Source organism: Cydia strobilella, chromosome 15 (genome assembly GCF_947568885.1).
Source record: "Cydia strobilella chromosome 15, ilCydStro3.1, whole genome shotgun sequence".
NCBI classification, from domain to species: Eukaryota; Metazoa; Arthropoda; class Insecta; order Lepidoptera; family Tortricidae; genus Cydia; species Cydia strobilella.
Genome location: NC_086055.1, coordinates 9,384,197 through 9,404,229, shown reverse-complemented (window position 1 = coordinate 9,404,229; position 20,033 = coordinate 9,384,197). Strand labels below are relative to the sequence as shown.

General features: G+C 39.7%; 2 protein-coding genes across 2 annotated transcripts in view; both read left to right on the top strand.

The window, feature by feature from the left end:
- LOC134748027 (uncharacterized protein CG43867) overlaps positions 1 to 20,033 on the top strand; it is a 425,760-nt gene that overhangs the window by 73,187 nt on the left and 332,540 nt on the right. The window lies entirely within an intron of this gene.
- Positions 14,489 to 20,033, top strand: part of LOC134748026 (uncharacterized) — a 150,805-nt gene continuing 145,260 nt past the window's right edge. The window contains exon 1 of the mRNA XM_063682744.1: positions 14,489 to 16,196. Coding sequence (XP_063538814.1) covers positions 14,644 to 16,125 — 1,482 coding nt within the window. The 5' untranslated portion in view covers positions 14,489 to 14,643 and the 3' untranslated portion in view covers positions 16,126 to 16,196. The remainder of the gene's footprint in view (positions 16,197 to 20,033) is intronic.

The following is a 20,033-nucleotide window of genomic DNA, read 5'->3' as shown; positions in this document are numbered from 1 at the left end:
GTTTATGGAGTAATAACGTTCTTATTATTCAGGAAACACTCGGAATTTATAGTGATTACGTGATTTTTTATACTTATTTAACAACACCATTTGGAATTATTTGGATTTTTGAATTAATTAAATTTTTTGTTTGTAAAGAGACGACCATAATACTATAAAGTTGTTCTACAATGTTGTTCTTAAACTTTGATGGAAGTAGAAAGAAATGGCTGGGTGAAGAATTGTTACAATTTACAAAGCTGCTGTTTAATGAAATGTATGTTGTTTACGTTAAGACACAGAAAAAAATTAAGGATTAACAATATGCAGCCTTATCCACTGCTGTACTGGACCACGGCTAGATCTATTTACCCACCATACCTATTTATGTTCCAATGAAATGCCATTTGGATTCGCAAAAATGTAAATAACACTTATACATTATTTATGGACTACATTAAAAGCGCTTCCACAGTACACCTTCAGTCCTTTCAGATGCGACAGTAATAATATTTAATTAAAGAACCGAAAAAGAAGCGCTACAAAAGTTCCTCTATTCTACAGCATTCATAAATGAAGTATTTTAAAGTATCTTCAGAGCGCTTCTTAATTTGCTATTCCCTCGACTTGGTCTTGTGTCAACAGTGCACTGAGCGGGCTCTAAAGGGGCCAGAAAAAGTGTAATTTCCTTCACTGCACTTTCAATTAAATTTCCATTTTATCGCCCACTGGCGAAATTTTATGCGAGACGTAAAGTGGAGCGTTCTGAAACCACGGTGGCTGGATATTAATATTGCCATCGGTTCATAACGTACGCCGCATATAATGCATAAACAAAAGTCGTAAACGTAGTATTAAAGTATCCATCATGCGTGAAACTACAGTATCTATTCTTTGTTTAATATTTCATAAATAAAATTTTCGTTAGATAGAGGTTCTCCTTAATAGCTTGATTTAAATATCCCATTATAAATACAAGAATATCTATACATATAATATTTTGTCTTCATTCCTTGTTTGTGTATTTTATGTAGTTTTGGTTAATAAACAGGATTCATTTCATATAGGTTTTGGACTCATGGTTCAAAAGTAGAAAAAATAACATGTTTTTAACTAAATTTACCAATTTTCATGCCCTTTTTAGAGAATAAAAACAAGTTATCCATGAAGCCTTCAGACTTTTTCTATTTCCATGTAGCCTTCTAATTAACATTCCCCTTGCAGGGTGTGTAAGGGGAACTATTTCAGTATTTTCAGTCCGACGTCGTATTTTCGCCCGATAAGATCTGGACACGATTATTTATGCCGGCATTAGGGGGGTTAACCCTATCGATAGGCCATTTTATACGCGGTACACTGACAGGCACAAGTGTTTGTGTCAAAAGTGTTCGTGGCGGGTTGAGCTTTCGTGTATACGGTTTTTTTTGTCCCAAATAATTTGAAACCTTAGTATATTTACCTCTTGATTGTTGATTGTATTTTCATATAAAAGGCTTGCGGGTAATTCATAATTCATAATTCATTTATTGCTTATTATCATGTGGTACAAAACAGATGTTACTTTAGGGTACGTTCACACATGAACCCTGTTAGGGCACAGCAAGTATTTCTTAAAACTAAACTATAACTAGGTACATAAATTAAAATTAACGCATTTATATCAATAACGCATATATATTATTTTATACTTATTTTATAATTACTTATTATTTTATTATAATTTTTATTTTATTTTATTATAATCAATTATGTACTTATTTGGGTACTATTTCAATAGGTACATATAAGTATTGATTTATTTTATCTTTATTACACAATTTGTTGTTAAATACATTCCCACAGTAGCATTAATAAGTTTGCATTAAATATATTTAATTTAATTTACCATTCATTCAATATATAATATTATAAGTAGATGTATTTAATTCAAATGTAATGTAGATTATCATTTTAGGTATTTTTATATAATTTAAATTATTATTATTTTATTTGGGCAAAGATTCATCATTCAGGTACTCGTCTATGTATGCCGTCTAGGTATTTTGTGAAGTTTTGCTTGCATCCTATTATAATAAGATTCAGAGATTCAGTTTTCTTAATGAGATACATATTTCTTGTACCAAAGAATTGTAAGCAGTATCTGGTAAACATTTACTTATTAGAGACTTTGGGAGTTTTTAACTAATGGATTGTTTTGTCTTTGTTATAAATATGATAAATATCATAAGGCTGTATTATTTATTTACTAGTCTTTGGACGACAACTTCATGTCCATTTAATAAACTATCTAATGTGCTAAGTTTAAAATTTATAATACAATTGAGATATATTTATATTTGCGAGGTCTAAGTAACTAAAAAAAGTCTTGAACATTTTCTTTCAATCATTTTGGCACAAATATCCTACCCATTTACAAGTTTTTCAGTAAGTATATTCGTTAAGTGGCCCGTGAAAAGATTTATACTGTACTACCGGCAATAGTAATTTTCGACTCAAAACGGCCTGTTTCCTCTATATTTTTAATAGTCTTAAGACGTTCTTGAAATAATTGAAGCGCCGTTACGGCACACCCATCCTGATCTCTGTTTTTGTTTTTCTTCATTGTTTTGTCGACGATAAATCGTTCAGACAATTGTTTTCTAACGGTGTGGATTACTTGGAGTGGTTAGTGGAACGGATTTGAATGTTTGTTTGGAAATCTACTGCTATCTTAATAGGTTTTTGTGATAGGCTATCTTGGGGTTCTCGGGATTAGTTGCCAAGCGGACCCCAGGCTCCCAGGAGCCGTGGCAAAAATGCCGGGATAACGCGAGGAAGATGATGAGACATCTATGTACATGTATTAATTTATGTATCTGTACAAAAAAAAAACATGCAGTGATTCCTAAAATGTGGCTCACCTTATACCTAAATGTGTAAATTTGGTCCTTGCACACTGCACAGGGAATAGCCACGTCCCACGTACCGATGAGATTTATGTCGATGGAAATTGCATTCGGTAATAAAGTTCCACACTTTTGCGGCGGAGCTATGATTGACAGCGTGAAATTTTCATGCAATTTGGTGACTGGAATTTGATGCGTTTTGATGAATCTCCAGTCTGTATGATGCTCCATGCGGTTACGATTTTACATAAAAATATAGAATAAAATACTATTCGGTCGGTAGAATCGGGAATATGTTGAAGTTGCCAAAAATATGGAGAAAAATCCAAAAATATGTTGCAGTACAGGGTTCTTCAAAAAAGGAGTGTACAGGTTTTAAAAAGGTCGGCAACGCGCATGAAAACACCTCTGGAGTTGCAGGCGTCCATAAGCTACGGTGACTGCTTACCATCAGACTGGTCGTATGATTGTTTGCCACCGACGTGGTATTTAAAAAAAAACAGAAAATCGCACAGTTTATATACCTAGATTAAATTTGAAAGTGTAAGGCCCTATTCTGTGTCAAGACTGTCAACGGAAGACAAGAAATATACATAAAATTTAACTTGTGTTGCCTAGTTTTGACTTTTGACATTTATGACGAAGAATTATATGAATAAAACACACTGCTCAGTTTGTAACTGTCCATTAAGTTATAAACAGCCGATAGTCATAGGTATCCCTGAAATTAATCGCTTAATATGTTTCAATTAACCCTTTGTTCTTTTTTTTTAATTTTTGCCTATAAATAACTGCTATTTATTTCCAAATAACAGCAATTACAGAAATCCCCATAATACCTTAATAAAGGTGAATGGTGTCCCGTGAATATAAATGGCTGGTGCGCGTCGCATGTCGCCGTCCACAATATCTTAGAATTCCTCTTCGCGCTCGAGGCTATAAATTAAACCCGTAGCCCTTATAGACTTGCTAATTTCTGTACTTTATTACTGCCCTTGAGATTTTCAGGTATAGGTGTTAAGTATGTTACAAGTTAGCGTAAGGAAGCAATGAACATGGTTTTAGGCCAGACAACAATAAGCAATGGACAAATACTTTTGTACCATTTTTTTTCTTTCGAGTTCAGGTGCCTAAGTAGTCATGTATGCAGATGTCAAAGTAGCCATTGATTGAACAATGTTCTAGTAGTTAACAATCAAGCTAAAAATGACGATTTATCTTGTCTTTCTTACTTTTATTATCTTGTCTAGGTATTGTATGGATACCAGGGCACTCCGAAGTTAACGGAAACGAAGAAGCGGGCGAGCTTGCTATAAAGGGCGCAGACACACCCCTGGTCGGCCCAGAACCGTTCTGTGGAATCACAAAACGGGATGCGTACTCTCTACTCAGCAACATAGTAAAAACGAGAGCAATCGATTGGTGGAAGTTCTCCAAAGGACAAGAACACTCGAAAGCTCTAATCAAAGGGTTCAACAGCAAAACTGCTAAGGAGCTTCTAGGGCTCAAAAGACACAAAACCTGCGCGGTGACTAGAATATTAACTGGACACTAAGTTGAACAAACACATGTTTCAAATTGGAAAGAAACAAGATGCGACATGCAGGTTCTGCCAGGAGACTGATATGCACATTCTCTGTTCCTGTGGACCACTAATGTCAATAAGAAGTACCTACTTATGGCGACACGTATTTCAACCCTAATGAGGTACAGAGCATTACGGTCCAAAGAATCTGGAATTTCCTGGATTCAACGGGTATTAGTAGTGAACTTTAAAGGTCCGTCACAAAAGATCACTGCTGGGTCGGCGTGGCACTTAAAGGCCCACAACACTCCAATAATAATAGTAAATTGGTATTGTATTGCATATAAAGACAAAAAAAAGGTTTTCATAAATTTTGTATGTACTCGTAGATCCGTCTTACTAATTACAAGTATTACTTCGTAACCGGTAGTAGTAACAGTACTAACAGTTTAAATAGCCAATTAATGATCTACAACACTAAGTACCTATTATAGTGGAACTACTGCGGTACTGATAACTAATACACGTTTCTCGTTTAAAATAGTCGTATCTTTATAAAGACGTTCGCTACTTAATGCATTTTGTACATACACAAACAAATACTTCCCCACCACTGGTAACAGCCTTAACATCCATTGGAGAAACAGTTTAAATTTGGAATCTATTTCGCTAGATTATGGTATACAATTGAATGAGTATTCTAATGGCTGTTAAGGCTATTATGCTTTTAAGGGCCCTATACTAAGCCCTTCAGAGCCCGTAGCGTCACAAAGTCTTTGGTACTTAATAGAGAGCATTGCAACTTACTTCGCTAGACTTAATGCCCGCTCAGACAGGATTGCATGTCAAATAAGAAAATTAGTTTAATAAATTGCAGACTAATTATTTTACGATAACGCTGGAACCTGGTTTTTATCATCATATCAGCCAGGGGACGTCCACTACTGGACTTTATCCATAGGTACTTAATATTAAAAGTGCGAGTGTGTCGGTCTGCTACCTCTTCAGCTCTTCACGCTTAAACCGCTGAACCGCTTTAGATGAAATTTGGTATGGAGATAGTTTAAGACCCGAGGAAGGACATAGGATAGTTTTTAGTAATCAGTATCCCACGCAGACGAAGTTAGAAGCTAGTAAGTCAATATATATTTTATTTTATACCACGTCAGTGGCAATCAAGCATACGGCCCGCCTGATGGTAAGCAGTTACTTTAGTTTAGAACTTTAAATCGGTAGCGTAATCTAAAAGACCGATGTTCAAAACTTTCATATTTTCATCACTGAAGAGTCAAAATCACCCATTCATAGACCGGCAGAATAATAGTCATCTATGGGCAAGCCATAAAATACGTTGCCAAAGGTATTTCAAACTCAAGCACATTTAAAATACTTATAAATCCTGCTGGCAAGAGTAAAAAGTTGAATGTTTAACGCGGCGGCCGACCGATTCCACTACACTTCGTTACCTTCGTCCGGTGAATATTTTCACGACCCATTATCCCTGGGGCTGTTTTATGCTGACTACTCAATTCGACGTTCGTGTTCATACAGCGATTTACTGTTGGCGACGAAGTACTTGATATTTTGAACAAATATTACAAATCTCGCAAGAAGTGAATTCAATAAATCTAGCGAAAGACTTTGACTTTGGATGGACGTGTCACTATGGGCAGCATGGTAGCAACAGCAGCTTATATTTAAAGAAATAATAGGTATCAGCTGGGCAAAGTTTGGTGTAATGCTATTTGTTCCTATCCCAAGTGACCGTCAAAAAATTTATTTTTGATACAAGCTTTTATCGTTGACTGTATTTTTCTTTTAACAGGCAACTAATACTCGTGGAGACAATTCCAACAAACCCAAACACAATTAGGTTGCGTCGTTTAATCGCAGAGTTCCTATGGCCGCCTCCTGTGTTCATCATCAGATCAGCTCGATGGTAACATAATATTGCATTGTCGTTGTCACCCATCTTACATATGTGTGTGAAGTTTCAGTTTAATCGAATAATGGAAAGTGAATCTATTTGAGCTTGCAAGATTTGACATACATACATACATTGCAAGATTAAATTGAAGCTCGTACAAACGTGAGTAAGCCGTTTCAATATATTAAGTCGAAAAGGTAGTAGTTTAAGTACCAAGACGTCAATAACTCCATTTAACCCGACGAAATTTCAATTACAGTAACTATGTTGCGAATTCTTCCTTTTAACTAGCGTGAGATTGGTAGTATTAAGACCGTAATGATCAATTAAAATTCAATATAAACGAGTGCGCCCAACATTGCGTAATATAAATCCGTTAAGCCCCACTCAGACGGGATTAGCGCCGGCGCCGGCACGTGTGGAGGTGCCTTTATGAAATATCAAATTGTATATTGTTAATCTCGTGTTACTAGGTCTCTAGTATAAAATCATTTGAATAAAAGATATTTGACTCGTACATTCAGTTAGAAATTGAAAAAGTAAAATGGAAATTTCTATACAATACGACCCGTTTTCGTTGTTGTTTATTCTAAAGCTAAACGAGCTCAAAATATATTTTGCCACTTATTGCTTTGACTCTTTTGTCATTGAAATAGCACTAGCACAATGCACAATCAGCTTTAAAACTAGTTAAAGCGACTAACAGGCCAATTCGAACAATGAGATACGTCATTTACTAGTTCTAGAAACGATATAGATGTCAGTAACACGTTGAAAATACCTTGACAATACAAAACAGATTATTTCGATTCGATACTTTTCAAAGATTCCCACGTTCGTTACAGGCTGAGCCTATTGGGTCTAGGGGATCATTTTACTGCTTCTCTTGGAATGGTAATTTCTTGAAATAAATATACAATTTTGAATTTTTTAATTTAGTAGAGGATACTTTTGAGTGGTTTGTCATTTTTGGTTTCTCACTTGGTCTGATCGGTCTCGAAATTTTGCAACAAGTATTAACGTATATAGTTAAATCTACTCTACTTACAATGATTTTTGAACGATTTTCAATAGTAGGTGACATATATTGTATATACGCATCTATCTATCTATATATGTACTTATACATTATGTTTTCGCCGCATCGCTGTGTGTGTGTATAGAGACATTACACGCTTCCACGTGTATCTGTACAATTACTGACAGAACAATTACACGCTGTATTTAACTTTCATTTAGTGCGGCGCTCAGACGTTCGTACGTCGATTGTTTATTTTACGTTTAATTGCTCCGTTCCATAAACAACGGGAATGATATTACCAAAGTTTACCGAGTAAAGGCATCCCTGCAACACCAATCACTTCTTAGTTCTTCCTGTTGGCTGCATTGCCAACTAAGTAACATTTTTAAGGAAACCAATATATTTGTAGAATAATTTTTAAGAAAAAAAAACCGACTTCAATGGGGGATGCCGCTGAAAGCATTCTTAGATTCCAGACAATGAAATGAAAAAGACAGCATCTTTTGCCTAATTATGTAGAAAAGGAGGTAAACCGACCCACTTTTCTAGTAGCATTTCGTTTTTGTAAGGGTCGCAGTTCTAACCTAACCTAACCTACTTTTCTGGTAGCATATCGTTTCTGTAAGGGTCACAGATCTAACCTAACCTAACCTACTTTTCTGATAGCAGTTCTGTTCTGTGAGAATCGCAGTTCAAAACACACCCACCCACCAAACCCACTTTTCTAGTAGCATTTCCGGGTCCGGGTCTGGGTCCGGATCCGAGTCCGGGTCCGTGTCCGGCTGTCCGGGTCCAGGTTTGGGTCAGAGTTCGGTCCGGGTCCGGGTCCGAGTTGGGGTCCATGTTCAGACCCGGGTCCGGGTCCGAGTCCGGGTCCAAGTTTGGGTTTGGGTCCATAAGGAAGAGAACAAATCGCCAAACGTGAACTATGTGTCATTGAATAGTTCCATTCTGATCATCATCAACAGTTCCACTTCATCAAATGTCACTTTTTTAAATGTAAATGCTAGATTTGTTGATGAAAATACAAAAATCACTATATGTATGCCTTTCACATTTGAGGAGTTCCCTCGGTTCCTCGTGGGTCTCATCATCAGAACTCGAGCTTGACAAAAATATGTCTTAAAAACTTAAGTTGCTTAACAAACATAAAGAAGTGGACAAATCGCCAAACGTAAACTATGCGTCATTAAAGAGTTCCATTCTGATCATCATCAGCAGTTCCACTTCATCAAATGTCACTTTTTAAAATGGAAATGCTGGATTTGTTGATAAAAATACAAAAATCGCTATATGTATGCCTTTCACATTTGAGGAGTTCCCTCGATTCCTCATGGATCCCATCATCAGAACTCGTGCTTGATAAAAATGTTTCTTGAAAACCTAACTTGCTTAACAAACATAACGAAGAGGACAAATCGCCAAACGTGAACTATGCGTCATTGAAGAGTTCCGTTCTGATCATCATCAGCAGTTCCACTTCATCAAATGTCACTTTTTAAAATGGAATTGCTGGATTTGTTTATAAAAATACAAAAATCACTATATGTATGCCTTTCATATTTGAGGAGTTCCCTCGATTCCTCATGGATCCCATCATCAGAACTCGAGCTTGACAAAAATGTTTCTTGAAAACCTAACTTGCTTAACAAACATAACGAAGAGGACAAATCGCCAAACGTGAACTATGCGTCATTGAAGAGTTCCGTTCTGATCATCATCAGCAGTTCCACTTCATCAAATGTCACTTTTTTAAATGTAAGTGCTTGATTTGTTGATGAAAGGATCAGCCACATCTTGAAGCGTGCTTCTATAAAAACATATTTCAAGCCAATGAAGAAGATGTCACAATTCCTGAGGCCTGTAAAATGCAATACCCCTCTACAGACTGCAGGAGTGTACAGGCTGGACTGTGAGTGTGGCCTATCATATGTCGGGCAGACGAAACGGAGCATTTCCACTCGGGTGAAGGAACACATAGCTGATGTCAAGCACCGTCGACCTAGGTCTGCTGTCTGTGAGCATGTCATGGATAAAGCCAATCACTCAATCAAGTTTGATAAGCCTCTGGTTCTTGCCAAGGAGAAGCGTTACATACCCAGAATGCTGCGCCAGGCCATTGAGATTAAGAAATATCCAAACTTTAATAGGGAAGATGGCTTTTCTCTACCACTAGCTTGGGATCCTGTAGTCCATCTGATAAAGGAGCAAGCGAGACATAGACTGTGAGACCTTAGTGTTGGATGATGCTGGACATTCTGATGTTTTGAAAAGATGTGTCCCGCCGAGTTTGTTGCCGGTCCCATATTGGGATACCCTCCTACAATTTAGGAGGGAATTAAATCTTCTCGGGTCCGTGGTGTAGGGTTGGAGCCGGCGTAGTTTTTATCGCGTATATATATATATATATATATATATCTTTACTTGAAAATAATTGTAGTGTATAACTAGCCTTATGAACCGATTTTGCATGTACAACCAGCCTTAAAGTTTAGTCTATGATTGTTCATTATTTTAGTATGTGGGTATTTTTGCACTTTGTAATTTTTCCTCAGTCACCCGTTGACCACGAACGCTGTAAAGAGTTCGAAACGTCGGGATGTATTATAAATTCAATATACGCGATATAATCCGTTTTCATAGTTTTATTTCATAGGTTAAGTTAATTATAAGAGAAATTCAAACACAATGTTTATTGTTATACTGAATAAATATATGAAATTTGAAATATTAGTTTTTTAATAAAATTAAATATGATTTATTATCAGGCATCTAAGGTCTATAGATAACCTTACATACGAACATAGAGTGTTATAATATATTAAAAATTAAACAGGTCATTCCGGCGGTTTAGGATTCCTACCTACCGAGTAGAAGTCCTCTCGCGAATCTCGCGATTCGCGATGATGTCCCACTTCACAGGCACCAATAATGAGCGAAGTCGTTAGGTAAAGTAAGGTTTAAATTAGGTATTATATCGGGTGGATAAAACGATTAAGCGCAGAAGGAGGAATTGAATAGAATAGAATAACATTTATTTGTATAGCACAGGTAATATAAAGGATCTTAATGTATAAAAAATAGAAGTTCTGTGCTTAAAAAACAAAAAAAATCGAAAATTAAGACTGCATTGCCATTGTACGGCTGCGTCGTTTGGATGTTTAAGGGATGCAACACGAATATCTGGGCAAATACGGCCCTGTGTGGCATAATAGAAAACTTCACTTCTGCAGCAGATATGAAACTAGATGGAAATTTACAGTTTAATCTAGATTTTAGTGTCAATAGCCGGCTGGTCCGCGCTTAGCAATCGATTTGGCTCGATGCCCGATATCCTGCAGGCGAAGGTTCTCTAAGGGTCCTTTCATACTGTATTCAGGGAATATATGCCAGTATCCAGTCACTTTATTTATAACCTTGGTCATCTAACTGGAGTATCTTGACCCTGCTTTCCAATTTTCCTTCATTAAGGTAGCTTTACTTCTGCAAGCTTGTGTTCGTAGAGCTGTGGCCGGTTTCCCAGAACCACAAGTTTGAATCATCTTCGAGGCGCAACTTTTCCATTTCTTCTTTATTTAATCCTTTCTTACGTGATTTTTCATACTTTATATAACAATAAATTTGCCTACTAGTGTAAACAAGCCTTATGCCTCACGACCTAATTCTGCCGTAATCTTATCTGACCTGGGGGTAAACTTTGACATAAATGAATATTAAGTTTTCCATTTTATTTACAGGAATAACGGGGATATTGAAAACGGAGCGTTGGGATAGGGGGACAGTCGGTGTCAAATATATGTTTACAATCTTGCACCTTATACCCTTGCTATAGGGGCTAAAAATGTGTACATATTAGTTTTGATTGCGCAGGTGATATTTATACGGTGTCTTGGCGCTTGATGTTGGTAATTTGACTGACGTCTATGGCGGCTATTTTACATATTTCAAGACTTTAAATAGTAATGATAGTAGTGTTAATAGTAGTAGTGAAGTCTACACCCAAACACGAATAATTTTGTTCCTTTTAATTTTAAGGCTTTCTCACTTCCTTCCGAAGGAACGCTATCTACTTTTTCAACCTAACCCCTATAAGTCTGTGACAGCGACTTTTATCTGACAGGAAGTTAAACCAGGCATATTGGGATTACGTAATTAATTACTAGTTTGACTTGGCCATAATATTGCCGGGCTTTGACATTTTATAATCGACAACACTATTCCATTCTCTACCACTATTTTATGCAGACAATACTCCTAGTCTCAAACGGCGTGTTTTAATTACGACAGCCTCGGGTCGTGCTTTATGTGTCTCTGTGTCCACGTCCGATGCACCACCAGACTCTAAACTTGCCCTTCGGCGGTTCTAAACTAGCTCACTCATTCACTGATGTATTTGACTCGCATTTACACGTCCCACGGTTCTAAACTTAACTAGTACCAGTAGTACCTACACCTAGTATGAATTATTTATTAAATTAAACATAGTGGCTGTTGTATTGTTTCGTTCGATTTTACTATAAAAAAATAAATCATGGTGTTCTAGGGGTTAAACTAGAAACTTAGAAATCCATAATCAGCCCCGTATATAATACATATGAACTTCGACAAATAAATTGTAGTTCTGAACACACACACACATAAGCGAACCCATGTTTTTTTTTTAACAACAGGCATAGAATGCAGGCATGTCGCATAAAATCACATTGTATGTTTTTAATTTGGCAGTCATACAGGCCCTTTGAAATAAAACGCGCTTTTATTAAAGTAAAATATCAGCTTGACCCTTTGTCATTTACTTTACAGTAAGGGTCAGACTTTGTTGACTTTATATTTTCAGAATACGTTAAGCTGGTGAGGTATATTTCTTATATTTTATATCTGAATATGTACATAATAATAATAATAAAAAAAAAAAAAAAAAAAAAAAACCCGCTGACACTGACAGACGTCCTTTTACATTTCTTTTGATAAAATATATTTTAAATGTGGTTTTTGCCCTAAAATAGTGATAAATACTCATGTGTGAACCGAGTTATTACTAAACCATGCGGACAATTGATATTTTTCATTGTAGACACCGCGACCATGGGTCGCAGTCGCATTACAACCGTGTTGACATTTGTCATACTTCACCGGCAAAACTACAAAATTATTAGAAATGATAACAAGGAGTCGAACTAAAGCGGTAACATCAAGCGCACGACCACCACCCCCGCCCGCCTCGTCCAGTTCCTCGTCCACATCGTCGTCAGGCGACGAGTTTGCAACGGCGCCTGACACAGACGGGTCCAGTGACGAGAGCGGGCCGCCGCCGCCGCCGCCGCCACGACCACCTGCGCGACGAGGGCGGCCACCGCTGCCGGCACGCTTGGGGCCTGCGGGACATCCTGCCCCGCCCACGGCTCCCGCTGCCGGTGGTATAGTGCGTCGCATGAGATGGTCTCAATCCATTAATGAGAATGTCATGCGCGCCTATTATGGGGCTACAGAGGGGGGAACACAGCTATCCGCGTATCGTTCAAGAATACTGCCACTGTTTCAGGTTCTTGAACCCACCATCACCGTGTCGGAGCAACGATTATCGGATCAGGTGCGCGTCATTCAGCGGCTAAAGCGTTTGGATGATGCGACACTTGATCGGCTTCGCCTGGAGGCTCTCTCTGCTCGCGCAGCCTCCGCCTCGGTGCGAGATCTGCCCGCCACGTCGCCGGATCCGGTGCCCGCACCCGACCTGGCACCGGGGGCGCCGCGGGTTGATTTTAGTACCGACGAGGGGGATTTTGCGAGTCAGAGCGTGAGTACATCTGCCAATGAGCAACTGAGGAGGACTTTGGAAGAGACGATTACGCAGTATCGCGCCACAACCAACTCTAGGCCACGATTACCACGTCTGCCTATAAATAGACGCAATCTAGCGCTAGTGGGAGCCCTAAACGCTTTACTAGAGCCACATTTACGGACTAGTAAAGATTTAGATGATACGCACTCGATCATGTACTGCGGAGCCATCGCGGCGTGCCGTGTTGCTCGAGTCAAGTTTCCGGACGCTGAACGTGCACCTAGGACCGCCGGAGGTGTCCCTGCATGGCAAGCGCGGATTGAGCGACGTATCAGCTCGTTTAGGACTCTCATTGCAAAGCTGATCTGCTTTAGGGGGGGCAACAACCGCCCCCGAGTAATGCGCTTTGTGAACCAGGCGTTCGCGGGGACGGATGTCAGGCCCCGCGACTACATGGCCAATGTCACAGAGCGCATCGACTTTCTAAAGCAGAAAGTCTATGCATGGGCAAACCGTATTCGCCGCTACAGAAAGCGTGTGGATCGATTCCAGCAGAATCGTCTTTTTCAAAGTGACCAAAGGAAGGTGTACCGAAGGTGGGAGGAAGCCGACTCTCGTGTGTCCGACGTGCGGCTACCGGATGCTACTGCCATGACTGATTTCTGGCGTAGCATCTGGTCAGTGCCTGTGGAACACACGGAGGGCGGTTGGATAGACGTTGTCGAACGTGAGTGCGAGAACATCGAACCTATGGGGGCTATCACCATCAGCCCCGATGACGTAAGTTGTGCCATTCGTACGACCCAGAACTGGAAAAGTCCTGGACCGGACGGATTGCACAACTTCTGGCTAAAATGGTTTCGATGCTCGCACGCACGGTTGGCAACGCAGTTCCAACAAGCCCTAGAGCTCGGTTCCCTCCCACCTTCCCTAACAACTGGTGTAACCTTCCTGCTCTACAAGTCCGGTAGTACCACGGAAGCAAAGAACTACAGACCCATCACGTGCTTGCCTACACTTTACAAGCTCCTTACATCCATTTTGAGAGCAAAAATTAACGCGCACATTGTCGCTAACAACATTTTGGCCTCCGCTCAAAATGGATGTAGGGTTGGGTCCCGTGGTACTAAAGAGCTCCTCCTCATAGACATGACCATATGCCAGCAAGTTCGGCGGAACAGGGGGGCCCTCTCGGCCGCCTGGATTGACTATAAGAAGGCCTATGATTCGGTGCCTCACTCATGGCTGAGAAGGATATTGGAGCTGTATAAACTTGATGCAGCTTTAATATCCTTCCTAAGTGCGCGTATGAGGCAGTGGATCACAGTCCTTCGTCAACCAGGAGGTGGAGATGACCGCCCTGGCCCGCAGGACTTTATAAGGATCGAGCGAGGAATATTTCAGGGTGACAGTCTGAGTCCCCTGTGGTTCTGCCTAGCTCTGAATCCCCTCAGCACCCTGCTGAAGGATTCAGGGTTAGGTTGCCAGCTTCGGAGAGAGGGTGAAGTCATTTCTCACCTTCTGTACATGGATGACCTCAAGCTATTTGCGCCAAATAACCAAGACTTGATGGTGCTATTAAAAACCACAGAAGTTTTCAGTACCGCCATCAGAATGGAGTTTGGTGTCGATAAGTGTGCGGTTATGCATGTACAGCTGGGGGAGGTTGTAAATTCAACAAATTTACAACTTTCTGAGACAATGTCTTTCAGATCTATCTCTGAATCAGAAACCTATAAATACCTTGGTATGTCACAGTCGTTGGGTATTGAGGGCGAGGGTATTAGACGGTCGGTGAAGGAGCGCTTTTTCAGTCGGCTCACAAAAGTCCTTAACAGTCTTTTGTCAGGAGGCAATAAAGTGCGCGCCTTCAACGCCTGGGTAATGCCCATACTCATATACTCCTTTGGCATACTAAGGTGGACTCAGACCGAGCTGGACGCCCTGGATCGGAGGGTCCGTCTACTACTCACCACACACCGTATGCTACACCCACGCTCGTCAGTTATGAGATTGTACATCTCACGGAAGTGTGGAGGTCGAGGCTTCCTTAACGCCAAAGATCTCCACAACCGCGAGGTGTGCAATCTCAGGAATTATTTCCTTAACAACGAGTGTGGGATGCATCGTGATGTGGTGGCAGTGGACAGGCACTTCACGCCGCTCTCCTTGGCAAACGAGAACTGGCACAAACCTGTGGTACAAAGTGCTGCGGGCCGCAAGGCGGTATGGGAGAGTAAGGTGCTACACGGGCGGTTCTACAAGGCCCTCATGGGACCCGATGTAGACCTGCTCGCGTCGGTGAACTGGTTACGATTCGGGGACCTCTTCGGAGAAACCGAGGGTTTTGCCTGTGCAATTGCGGACGAAGTTATGATGACGAACAACTATCGGAAATATATCCTGAAGGACGGTACGGTCGACATTTGTCGGGCATGCCGCCGTCCCGGAGAGTCACTCAGGCATATCATTTCCGGTTGTTCTCATCTTGCTAACGGCGAGTACTTGCACAGACATAATCTCGTAGCCAGGATTATTCACCAGCAGCTTGCTCTTCTATACGGCCTTGTGGACTGCGAAGTACCGTACTACAAGTATTTACCTGTGCCAGTTCTCGAGAATGGTCGTGCCACGCTCTATTGGGATCGATCTATTATCACTGACAGGACTATTGTAGCCAATAAGCCTGACATTGTGATAATAGATCGATCGCAGCGCCGGGCCGTGCTCGTCGACATCACCATCCCCCATGATGAGAATCTCGTGAAAGCCGAGAAGGACAAGTCCAGTAAGTACCTAGACTTGGCTCACGAGATAACCGCCATGTGGGATGTTGATTCAACGATCATTGTCCCGATAGTCGTTTCAGCGAACGGTCTCATAGCGAAGAGTCTCGACCAACACCTTGAGAGACTCTCGCTAGGTGGTTGGATCAAGGGTCAGATGCAGAAGGCGGTGATCTTGGACACGGCGCGGATAGTCCGCCGGTTCCTCTCTCTGCGGCCCTGACCACCGGCAGCTTGGGCCCTGCCCCGCTGCTGGCGGCACCCTAGGTTAGGTTTTTTATAATTTGTTTATATGTATTTTGTATTGTTTTGTAAGTGTTTTTATATTTTACTTTTATATGCATATTATAAAAAACCTAACGTAAGAAAAATAATAAATAGAGAGAATAATAATAATAAAAGACTTTATTGTGCACTACAAAGAAAAATACATGTTGCAAACAATGACAGGACATAAGTGAGTAGGTAACAACAGGCGGACTTATCGCTAAAAAGCGATCTCTTCCAGACAACCTTCAGATAGCGATTCAGTGGCTAGAAATAAGTTAATGGGCAGTGCAAAATAACAAAGGTGTAAAGTTTACAAATCAAATACCTAAGTATAAATAACAAACAATGAAAAATAAACTACATAAACTACATATATTATTTAAGCAACAATAATACACTACATAAACCTACACAAAATACATAAATACATAATGAGAATTCAAGCAAGAGAAGAATAACGACCAGGTAGCGTGAACAAAAATAGGTAGGTCATACATAACAATTTTACTATGGGTACAACCCCGAAAGCGCGAAATAAAACAGGTGTTTCATTTCGGTGACTTATACATATGATAATGTTTTCTATGGAATAACAGATTTTTTATCACGTTTTCTGTGTTGGTCCCATAGTGTTCAATATGATCTGCATATTCACCTGTCGAGGTATGGGCCGACATAACAAAATCATGCTTATAATAGTTGTAACGTACCTACATCCGGAAGAGCAAATGGGTTTCTTAATCATTGCTTAAAAACCCATTCCTTGCCATTATTGATAAGCTTCAATCAGGTTATCGACAGTAAGCGAACCGCCATCTAGGGCGGGCGCTCCCAAACGAGCGATTGGCTTAAGGCTGCTACATACTGTATGCATGTAGAAAGGTGTTTGAATAGAAACGTTTTTCGTCGGGGATAATGCAATACCGATATGGCGTAACTAACAAAGTCGATAGAGTTCTATATTCAAACAATGTAACTAAGAAATTGGACGTTACTGCATTTGTTAGTTACGCGGTTTTTTTTTTTTTTATTATAAACTGATCGGCGATTGGCCTTAGTCACACCTGATGGAAAGTGAAGACAGGGCCTAAGATGGAGCTCACCGGTTCAGTAACAGCCTATTCACTCTTGTTTTAAAGAGACCGAGGTCATATTGATCAGGGAATACAGATGGCGGGAGCGCATTCCATTCCTTAGCCGTCCGTACCAAAAAGGAGGAGGCAAAACGTTTCGTCCGAACGAATGGAATGGTATTACACTATCCCCGACGTTATGTCATTGGTTTTAATTATTAAAATCGTATATTGAGATCGAATAATACATAAATAAATCAGCTTAAGAAAACTAGCTAGCTATTACGGTTCATGAGACACAGCCTGGTGACAGATGGACAGACAGACAGACGGACAGAGGAGTCTTAGTAATAGGGTCCCGTTTTTACCCTTTGGGTAAGGAACCCTAAAAATCGCTATACGCATGGGGTTCACGTAAGTTTGCACTGACTTAGAAAATTGACTTCATGTACATCTCTCTCGTTTCTTGCGCTTAGCCTCCAATTTAACGATCAGCGTTTTGCAAAACTGTGTGTTCCGTGTGCAAAAGCCTTAAGCGTCTTAAAATTAGGGTGATCGATCCTGGGCCGTGAGTAAATGAGCAGGCGATCCCGGCGCGATAGCTTTATCGCCGTTTACCCGTGGAAATAAGCCGGGATTGCATTTATGACGCCTATTTGTGAAGGTTTAAGAACCTGCCACGATCTCTTTGACAGGTGATCTGTTAAGCAGGTTAGGTTTTAAGTGAAGTAAAGTGACCACACAAAAAACGCGCCGTAAGCGGGAAAATTAAAACGTGTAAACTGGCATATTACGCGGAAAATCGTATCAAATGTGATCCAATTAAGTGTGTCCCTCTGTATTCAGAAATACGTTAAGTGACTTACAGAGTCAAATTTATACAGTCTTCTAGAACTTATTTTTTCCATATACAAAGAGCACAGCCTTAAAACAACTTTGAGTAGTATAAGCCTTTTAATCTTAGGTACAACTTACTAACGTTTGGTAGTTACTCGTATGTAGCTAAAAATAAACATTAGATAAATAATTTGGTACCTACAACTAGGTATTCCCTAAATAAGAAAACAATAATGTAACATAATGATGAAGTGTTAATATGGCTTCCTGATATTTATTACTCTTTGGGGTAATGCCGGAGCTGGCCTCGCCAAACCAGCGTCATGATTGTACATACCTGTAAAATAACAAATAAATAAACTAAAAATAATTAATATATATTTTAAATAAACTGAATATATATGCTTATGAATAACGTCATCCAAGTCGTTGCCGATAGAAGTGCGCCCAGAGTGGCTGGCCGAGTGGCCGCATTGCCACATTGAATAACAAACGAGTAAGTTGAGCGAAATACTTATCCTTACTTACTTCACTACCTGTCTGTCTCTGAATGTCTAAATGTGGCTGTGTCCCCTGATCCTGATAGTTTACGGAGGAAGTAACACTGTCGTACAGACAGATCATAACACTATCACTCCTCATCTGTCGGCAAAAAGTAGAAATCCGCCATTTTTCACAATGCTGGTAACGACCAACACCAGACAGACACTAATGAGTTACTTCACTGACTGTGCGTCCTGAACCACCTTTATTATGTTATCATGAAAGTTCTTTTTGCTTAAAATTAGATGTATTAAGGAAAACTATGGTCGTTGGATATTTTTTCCCGGTAAATGCGGTTAGCAACACCTTTATTGCAAAAGAGGAAAGTTATAATTTGGCAAAGTGCAAAGTACAGGGAAGAGGTTTGGATGTTAAGGGCAAAAACTACGAACAAGTGCTTAGTAACGAGATGTCGGGAAGGTGGCTACAAATTTTTGGTCGCGTTTGTTTGATTTTGATGCATTTGTCTTATTAGTCATAAAAAAAAAAATTACCAATTTTTTACAAATAAATATTTATTAATCCAAAAAAGTACTACTAACAATAATTTTTATAGCAGATTTGTATGCTTTGTAGCAACCAAAATAATATGTGTTATTAAAGTAGGTACTCTATTAGTATTTTAATACGAAATTGTGGCAATTTTCAGGACCAGCTATGTTAAAAATAAAATCTAAATCTAATTTTTTTTTATTAAAGATCAATTCTAGCATGCCTTCGATGCAAGTTTCGTGAGACTAGCCTTGGAGAGATGAAGTTCATGAAATTGAACTCGATTCTCTTCCTTTCCAGGCAACACAAGCAAAAACTGATAATTTCTGCTTTGCTTTCGTCGCTATCTATCTAATTTTCTTTGCTTAAAACTAACTTTACGATTGTCTTATGGGGCCGCAATTTTTTCCTTGATAGGTCTTTGTGGTCATCGGATCAAGTTCAACATTTTGGCTATTGGGTTGGTTATTTTGTCTTTTGTACAGTTGTTAATCATTTGAAACAAGAAGTAACGTTTTAGAATTCAACAGGTACCACGTCAAAATGCGCTTCTAAAGGGGTTTAAGAGCGCTGGTTCCAGCTCGCTAACAATCATAGTTTTCGAGAAATCTTCATTGTCACAACTCCCCCTCTGTTAGGTACAACCCTCCTTGGTCTCCCCTACTGCTCGTCCTTAAGAGTTGGTCAATAGCACCTAGCCTTTCAACGTTTCAACGACGCATGGATAACTTCATTATGTTCTATTCAAGTACCTAATAAATTTTTAAAATAGCTTTCCTCACACACAGTCTTTGTTCGCTTCCATCGCCGCCGTTGACATCTATGCCGCCGATCTCCCAAAAACAAAATATAAAGTCATAGATAACTGTACCCAGAAAAAGGGTTGCCCCAATTTGAAGGGTCCTTCGAGATAACG